Source organism: Myotis davidii, unplaced genomic scaffold (genome assembly GCF_000327345.1).
Source record: "Myotis davidii unplaced genomic scaffold, ASM32734v1 scaffold478, whole genome shotgun sequence".
NCBI lineage: Eukaryota > Metazoa > Chordata > Mammalia > Chiroptera > Vespertilionidae > Myotis > Myotis davidii.
Genome location: NW_006289570.1, coordinates 2057192 through 2066409, shown reverse-complemented (window position 1 = coordinate 2066409; position 9218 = coordinate 2057192). Strand labels below are relative to the sequence as shown.

Below are 9218 nucleotides of genomic sequence, written 5' to 3'. Positions count from 1 at the left end.
CGCGCAGGGATGGATGGAGAGGCGCGCGTGCGGTGTGCGACCCTGGAGCCTCGGGAGCAGAACCCTGGGCCCTTGTGTATGAGGACTAGTCCTGCCAGCAGCGCAACCCGCACAGCTCGGTGTATGCCTCTCAGTTAACCCCGCTAGATGGCCAAGTGTTTATGGTGGAGTCAAGATTTGAACCGTCGTCTGAGTCTTCATGCCCATGTTCTTGCCACCACATCGCCTGGCCTAACTTCCATAGAATCTATCTTTCTTCCTTCCTTCCTTCCTTCCTTTCTTTCTTTCTTTCTTTCAAAGAGGAAAGGAGAGGGAGAAAGAGACAGAAACATCATCAATGATGAGAGAGAATCATTGATCGGCTGCCTCCAGCATGCCCCACACTGGGGATCGAGCCCACAACCCCAGGGCGGCTGGAGTGTTGGTTGCCATGCCAACGGGAGGAGGCACCATCAGCCTGAAGATCCACTTCGGAATAAAGTTTGCCTCTTTCAGCTGGACCGGGTGGTGACCTCACCTGTTCCCATGAGACACCACAGCTTCAAGGATCCACAAGCAAACCGTCTTTGGCTCATGACACCACTCAGCACCCCAAGGTTTCCAGGGGTAGGTGTCTCTACAACCAAGGAGATCAGCATTTTGTGTGGCTCCCGGCACCCCCCCACCTCCCCCCCCCCAAAAAAAATGCATTTCAACAATTTCCAGTAACTACAAAATTCCCCTGTAACCACCTTCAGATGTAATGAACTTGACTCCTTGACCCTTACTTCACACTCAAAGTGCCCACAGACACCCTTGGGGAAGTGCTGGTAGCCCCTCTAGCTGACAGATAAGGAAAGTGACTTACCCAAGCTCAGCCAGCTAGAACGCCGGGAAGCTCTGGCTGCTTCCAGAAGCTGCGCTCTCTCGGGAGGTCTGAAAACCTGTCTGCATTCACGCTCCCCCGCCCTTCCCCTGGGAGGGATGCACAGCCCCACCGCTGCTGGACAATGACCCTGCCGCCTTGTGGGGGTCACTCTGGTGTCTGCAATCGCCCTCAGTCCAGGAGGGATATCACTGGTTCAAGATCATGGCCATGGATGAGCGTAGTTCAGTGTTCACCAGAGTCCTATCGCTGTCCTGCCCCCAGAGACTGTCTTCATGTGTGAAGGCCAGCAGTCCCGCTAGGTAAGGCATGGGCAGGAATACTGGCCTCGGTCATCCCAGATGCAGAGCCCGAGACAAGGATCCAAGTGCACGTGGTTCATTTGGGACGTGATCCCAGGAAGCATTGGTGACGGAGGAGAGCGGTGAGACGGGGAAGAGAGAAGAAACCAGAGCAGGTGCCTTAATGAGTGTATTGGTCAGACTGGGTGGCCTAACAGGAACTTATTTTTCACAGTTCTGGCGGCTGGAAGTCCAAGGTCAAGGTGCCAGTAGGGTTGGTTTTTCCTGAGGCCTCTCTCCTGGTCTTGCAGACAGCCACCTTCTCACTGTCCTCACATGGCCCCTCTATCTGCACACCCCTGGGGTCTCTTCCCCTTCTCGTAAGGGCCCCAATTCTGCTGGGGAAGGGCCCACCCTCTGACCCCATTGAATCTTAACGACCCCTATCGCCAAGTCCAGTCGCGGTGGGGAGTGTGGGCTTCGACATGTGAATTTCAGAGGGACACAGTTCAGTCCACAGCAATGAGCGTGTCAGGTGTGCAACCAGGGCTCAGTCCTGCTGCGGCCCCGTGTGGGACACGCCTGAGTTGTGAGGTCAAGGACGCCAGGGTACTTACACACCTACTCCTTTTTTGTTGTTGTTAATCCTCACCCAAGGATATTTTTCCATTGATTTCTTTAGAAAGGGTGGAAGGAAGGGAAGAGGGAGAGAGAGAGAACAGCCATGTGAGAGAGACACCTTGATCAGTTGTCTCCCCCACAGGCCCAGACCGGAGCCAGGGATCAAACCTGCAACCCAGGTACGGTCACTCTCTTTATCATCAGACCTTGTCTCCATCCCCAGGATCTAGAAGCAATACCCTCAACTTTGTGCAGTCCATGATCTGTTTTCCTTTAAGCAAAAGTCCAGTGGGACTGGCAAGGTTTGGGGCCCACCGGTGCCCCCCAACCTCTCCTTTTACGGTGCCCAGATCACGGCTGAGAGACAAGCAGGCCTCGCTGGAGGCCCGGGAGCCGGCCTGCCTCTGCCCACTCCTTTGTCTCCAGCGTGTGTGTGCTTTGTCTCGGCTTTTGTGTCCAGACAACAGCGAAGGGGACAGAGCGTGTGCCGCTCTCATCCACCCCGTCCCGTCCTCCATCTGTCCATCTGCACGCCGCCCGCTCCAGACGCCTTGCACCTGCTGCCCGGCCTCCAGCCGCCCCGGCAGGTGCAGCTGCCCAACCTCTCCCTGCTGCTGCGCAGAGAAAGGCAGGAAGCACAGGCTGCAGCCGCCAGCACAGAGGCAGCGTCTTCCCCTCCCGGGCCTCCCCCCTCATCTCTCCCGTGAATTCAGATTTCAGATGCTGGCAGAGGGGGGAGGGGGAGGACTTAGGGTGGGGACAGAAGCCCTGAGCGGACTCTACAAAGATGCACACACCCCTGATGGGTCATCCTCCCCTCTCTCTCCCTCACCCCAGCCCATGAATGTGCCCTCTTGAACCTGTCTCCAAGCCATCCGTACCCCACCAATTGCCCCCGTAACTTCTGTCTCCATCACCCCCTACTGGGACCTCCGCTTCCACTCCAGGCCTTCCAATCCGGTCCCCACCCAGGCCAGACGAAGCTCCAAAGGCAGAGCTCGCCTCGCCCTCCCCTGCCCACAGCCCTTCATTGACGGCCCCCTGGTCTCCGGTGAGAAGCAAGCTCTTGGCTTTACCTGCAAGGCCCACCCTGGCTGCCTGGCTAGCGACGGACGTTACTGTGAATAAAGCACTTTCGATGTTTCTCTTGAAGTTATTGTGTTTTCTTTGATTACAAAATCTGCATTTTTAACAGGTTAATAGCTAATCCGCATTTTTAACCGGTTAACAGCTACGTATAACTGGTTAAAAATTCGCATACTGGTTAAAAATGCGGATTAGCTATTAACCGGTTAAAAATGCGGATTTTGTAATCAAAGAAAACACGATAATTTCAAGAGAAACATCCAAAGTGCTTTATTCACAGTAATGCCCATCGCTAGCCACGCATTTCCCCCATCTTTCGGGTAATTTGTGGAGACCGTCCCAATAGAACTTTTCTTGTTTTGAGGCAGACCATTCAGAGACCCGATTTTCCACTTCTTCGTACGTTTTGAAGTGCTGCTTAGAAAGTGCGTGTGCCATCGATCGGAACAAGTGGTCATCTGAAGGAGCAATACAACAGAATCGCATACTTATCCAATCGCATCTATATCAACATATGTGTGACTCCATCTATTGAAAAAATCCGCATTATTAGCCGGTCCACCCGGTAGCTATGACAGCCCCATGGTGCCAGGTATTGATATCATCCCCATTTGACAGATGAGGAAACTGAGGCTAACGGGACACAGCTAGAAGGTGCCTGAATCAAGATTCAGCCCCCACAGTCTGTATCCAGGCCCTGGCCTCCTGCAGCCCCCACCCCACCCTGGCCCCATTACATCATCCCCTGCCTGAGCCCCTGTGCAGTCCTCCCTACCTCCCGCAGCTTCATCGAATGCAGCCATCCCACCCCCACACGGCCATGGCCACGCCGCAGCCACCCTGCAGAACAGCACTTCTTTATTTATGAGATGCATCTAGGCTCCCTGCAACTCAGCTGGGACTCAGTGGCGCCTGCAGTCAGGAGGTGGAGGGTTGTGAGGGCCAGCAGTCCTCCCGGGAGGCAGGCAGGGGCTGGGCTCAGGACACCAGGCTCCAGCAGTGGCAGCCAGTGGGCCTACAGAGGATAACGTGTCTGTTCTTTGGATGCCCTTTGCCTTACAGTCTGCCTGGGGCACGCAGCCAAGAGCCCTGGGGGGTGGAGAGATGGGAAATAGGGTGGGAACTTATATTAACTGAGCATCTCCTGAAACCCACACAAAACCCTGCAAGGCAGGGTTGTGTGCCCATTTTACAGGAGAGGAAACTGAGGCTTGCAGAATGTTGGCAAGGTCTTTCTGAAGGGATAACCCTGATTTGTCCTTCCTGTTCCCACGAAAAAGAGGATATTTTCTTCTTCTTTTTTCTCTTTTTCCTAAAGGAGGGGGTTTAATATGGTTTATGAAGATGCCCTCAGCATCTAAATATCAAATAAGATAGAAAGTTCGGGCCAGAGGAAGGAGTATGGAGTCAGGAATGGCGTTCCAAGTGCCTGCCACACGGTTCTATCCAGTTGCTAATAATCCTGTGGACATTGGCTCTGAGCATCCTGGCGGCCAATGAAAAAAGAGAAGGCAGTTAGTTTCCTAAGTTTCCAAAGTCGGCAAGAAGAAAGGAAACTAGATGTACAGGGACACCGTTGTGGAAAGAATTAAGAACACAGAAGGAATCTCAGGCCCTCTCATCACATCTCATATCTCTAATTTCCCAGAAACTGGCCCACTGATGCATTCTTTTTTTAAAAAAAAAAAATTTTTATTGATTTCAGAGAGGAAGGGAGAGGAAGAGAGATAGAAACATCAATGATGAGAGAGAATCATTGATCGGCTGCTCCCTGCACGCCCCCTACTGGGGATCGAACCCGCAACCAGGCATGTGCCCTTCAGCAGAAATCAAACCCTGGACCCTTCAGTCCGTAGGCTGATGCTCTCTCCACTGAGCCAAACCAGCTAGGGGGATCCCATCTTCATCTTTCCCTTTGGGGGGTTCCCAGAACTTAATCATTTTCTGACAGCAGGGTGTATTTCTGTGTCACCACCAGGTGGCGGTGCAGCACAAATCTCACGAGGCAGCTTCTTAGAACCGGAGACAACCCATGCACCTGAGCGGCCTGGCGGTGGGCGGGGCCAGGATGGGCCTGAGAGACCTCCGGGAGCTGGTAACAAGGTTTTGACTGAACCTCAGCAAAGCCATCAGCCTCCTGCCCGGCAGGGTCGCCCACAGGGGCTAGAAGGAGGAACCCTGGAGAGGGATTCGGGAGCCCCGGGTTCTCTGTGCCAACGTGAGCAGATCAACTTGCCATTCTCGGCCTCAGTCTTCTCATCTGAGCAAGGGGATGAATATGCCTGTTGGAGCAAAGAGGAAACGGAGACAGGGCTGGAGAATAATCTGGGCCACTAACACCAAGAGCCGGCAACCGGGACATAAAACTCGAAAACATCCTAGTGGACATGGGGTTGAATATAAAACTGGCTGACTTTGGACTGAGAGTGAGTGGGGGGTAAGGGGGGGGAGGCCCATCCTTCTGGAAGGAAAGGCCCCCGGGGCCCCTAGCTGGGGGCAGGCGGGGAACTGATAAGCTCTTTGTTTCCTCAGTGGGTTTAAGGGGAGTAGGAGGACCTTTTAAAATATAAAAGAACAGCAGCCCATCTTGAGAAGTCTTAAGCCAAAAGGAAGCGGGAGAGGATGCTTTGGCCCATGTGATAAGAAAGCACGTGGGTGTCCACGTGTGGGGAGGGTTAGCGGCCTTCTCGGTTTCAGGCCCCGGCCTTCCCCTCATTGGTTCTGTTTCCAGGCCGCCTCTCGCACGTCCCAAGCTTACACCCTGTCTCACTTCGCAAGCCCAGCACGTGGAGAGCTTCTCTTTCCAGGTGGTTCCAACCAAAATGCCAGAGCTGACTCTCGTTGGCTTAAATCGGGTCATGTGCCCAGCCCAGGTGACTATGATTGGCCAGACTTGGGTCATGTCTTTGCCTCCGGAAGGAATCAGGGCCGGTCAACCCCTTCGGATGCATTGATTCTAGGAGAGGGGCGGGTGATTCTTTAAACTAAAAACTGGGGCTCCTCCCAGAAGCTGCTGAAGATCCCTAAAAGCGACAGACTGCCCGCCTGGGAGGAAACCCCCACAGCCCCCAGGCCTGCCTCCCTGACGGGTTGCTTCAAGAGTAGATTCAGGAGCACCTGGCAGGGAAGGAAGGCAGGAAGGAAGCAAGGGCCTCCCCACCTGGGAGATATTTCCCCTCCATTAATCTTGTCATTATGGCAACTGTACACAGAGGCCCCAGGAAGCAGGGATAGGTGGGTGGGGATTCACCACCCACAGTTCAGGCTTGTGCAAGACTCACCCCCTCTCTCCCCGAGGCCAGGTTGGGGCCTCCCTTGCTCATTCTGCTGTGAGGGGGACGCGGGCCTTGCCCCTGGCGGCGAAGGCTCAGGCATAATGGACGTGTGAGCGCCTGGCCCTGGTCCCAGTGCAAACTAGACACTCAGTGGACGCTGTCTCTTTCTCTTTTCTACAAAGGGCTGTGGCGATGGACTGTGATTACAGTAATCACCAGTGCTTTGGTCCTTGTGAGTAATAATAGCTGTTCCATTCAGCCACTTCTCGAAGGGGCGCAGGAAGAGCTATTCTCTCTCTCTCTTTCTCTCTCTCTCTCCCCCCTCCCTCCCACTCATAAACACACCCAAGATGCTGTGAGATCTTTAACTTCTCACCTCCTTTTATTCCACCATGTCCACCACCATCATTGTCACAGCTTCTTCGCTCCTGGGGAGAGGAGCATGTGGCAGAGAGAGAGAGAGAGAGAGCGCTGGACAGACGGTGGAGGGGGCCGGAGAGGGAGAGAATGGAGGAGAAGACAGAGAAGCCGCACATGATGTCGCTTCTTATTTTTCACAGCACCTTTGTGGTCCTTGACCCTCACAACGGCCCCTCCTTGAAGAAACAAGGAAACTGAGGCCAAGAGGCCCCTGAAGGTCATCCTATCCAGAAAGTTCAGGATGGATCCTGGATTCAGACCCAGGTGAGTGTGCGACTCCAAATGGTCATCGCCGTCCGTGCCACGAGTGAGTGAGTACCTGGGCGACAAGGCTGGAAGCAGCCGCAGCATGGATCATGTTTGCTGTGTGGCCTTGAGCAAGTGCCTTGCCCCCTCTGGGCCAAGGGGACGCTGGTTCGGGGTTGACAGCCCGGCCCCTGTGATCGGTCCTGTTGGCTGAGGGCAGTGTTCTGGATGATGGGTGTTCCGTGCTTACCACTTACTTCTGGACAAATCCCATCAATAATTCAAGTTCCCTTTCCTTTATAACCCGGGAAAATTGGTCTCCTGGCAAGATATAAAAAATAATTTCACGCTCTCTTTCCTCCCCTCCCGAAATCGCCCCTGACAAATCATCTTTTTATTGCCTGTCACTCCAGCCATCAGCACACATCTGGGGTCCCATTTTTTATGGCTGCCAGCCTCACTGTCGGCTCTGACTGCAGCTGGCCCTTAATAAGGCCGCCATCCAATTTCAATGAGGCTCCCTCATTCATTCATTCGTTCATTCATTCATTCATTCAGAAAATATTGCCTGCTTTGTTCCCAGGGATCCAAAGCTTTCCTATGATAGGTGAGGTGCTCCTCCTTTATTCAGACTAAAGTGTAAGGGGCTACTTTCTTAATTCTTTAAAAGGAGAGCATGAACCCAGCATTTTCCCCATTATCTCTTTAATGCTCTTCCAACACCTTATTCAACCCATAGTGAGAAAAACACCAGGGAGAATCGGCCTCCCTGCCTCTCGGTCAATGCTCAACCACTGAGCCACACTGGCCCATTCTTACCTCTCTCAGCCCCACAGCCCCCACACTCCCTCCACCACAGCTCCGTGTTGCCACCCACCACAGACACATCTGCCTTCCCCATCTGACTGGGTCGGGGAAGGGACTTTATGCGTCTTGCTCACCACTTCCCAGGGCTTGGTGCTCAGCGGGTCCTGGGCAGATAGGATCGCTTGAATGAATGGGATGATCCAATGAGGAGTTGACAATCAAGTGCAAATGTTCCTAAACACATCCCTCCCTTTCCTGAGCCAGATAAGGTTATCGTTTCTAGCAGGTTCTGAACCCCACCCTTCCTGTCTCTACCAGACTCACTGTGGTAGAGGAAGGCAGTGCGGAAAAGGAGCCAGATGGCTTATGACGTTAGAGGTCATCTATAGCCTGGCCGGTGTGGTTCAGTTGGTTGGGCATCAGCCCGTGCCCTGAAAGGTTGCCAACTACATTCCTGGTATTGTGGCTCGATCCCCGGTAGGGGGCATGCAGAAGGCAGCGGATCAAGATTGCTCTCTCACATCGATGTTTCTCTTTCTCTCTCTCTCTTCCTCTCACTCTAAAAATGAATCAATAATTTTTTTTAAATCTAGTAAAAACAAAAAATAAAGTAAGCCCGGAGTCGATAGAAGGACAAAAAAAATACTAAAGAGCAAAACTCAGTGAACGAAAACCCAGACAGATGACAGAGGCAATTAACAAAGCTAAAAATCGGGGCTTTCAAAGGATTCATAAAATTGAAGAGCACGAGCTAACACCGGACCCTTTGGATTACTTTTTTATTTTAGTTTTTCGTGCTGGCTATGCGTGCATGGACTGGTTCACATGGGGGCTGGGTTCACTCGGGGTCACAGGGGGTGGGGGCGGAGAAAAGGGCAGGTGACAGCTTCCAGGCTCCTCTAGTCCAGACAAGCGTGCGTCCCCCAGCTCAGCGCAGGGGGAGGGAGGGGTGCGGGCTGCTCACCGCTGGATCCTGCAGACACTCTGCACCTGGGGGGTCTGGGCATGAGGGCCCCACTCTCAGAGACGCTTGTAGTCGCCTGAGTGGTGGTCACACTCCAGCACGTACTGAAAACCCCAGTAGCCGGGGAACTGGCTACAGACCCAGCTGAGGAGGGGAAAGGGCAGATTGTTACCCTAGAGAGGCCCCGGGGTGGGGGCAAAGACCAGAGATCCATGGTTTCCCCAGGAGGTGTCTCTAACCCTCCCAACCCCCTCGCTGTCCCTGCCAGGCAGAGCTTGGGATGCACTTACGCCCCCGACTGGACGTGGAAGGAGCCCACTTCTTTTCCATCCCATCCCAGGGCCTGGAGGGAGGGATAGTCCTCACTCAGCTCTCCTTTCCTGCCCAGGAAGTTCTCTTGCTCAAAGGTGGTCAGCCTCGAGTCCCGGTGGTTCTGCGGGCACAGGGCACAGGGTTAGACCCTTGGGCGCACAGCTGGGTGCCTCCTCTGCCCACCCCGCCCCCACCCTTGTCTCCAAATCAGTCTCGCTCGCAACTCTTTTGAAAAGGCAATAAGGCAACAGGCTCCAGAAACCTTACAGGAGGTATTCCATTTGCCCTTTCAGAAATTTGCACAAAAATAATCATGGAATAAATAAGTCTTGGTGATAACA

The 9218-nt window shown here is 53.6% G+C and overlaps 1 protein-coding gene across 1 annotated transcript in view; it reads right to left on the bottom strand.

The window, feature by feature from the left end:
* Nucleotides 1-8561: 8561 nt before the first annotated feature.
* CRYBA4 (crystallin beta A4) overlaps nt 8562-9218 on the bottom strand; it is a 4109-nt gene continuing 3452 nt past the window's right edge. The window contains 2 exon segments of the mRNA XM_006762046.1: nt 8562-8709; nt 8856-9039. Coding sequence (XP_006762109.1) covers nt 8562-8709; nt 8856-9039 — 332 coding nt within the window.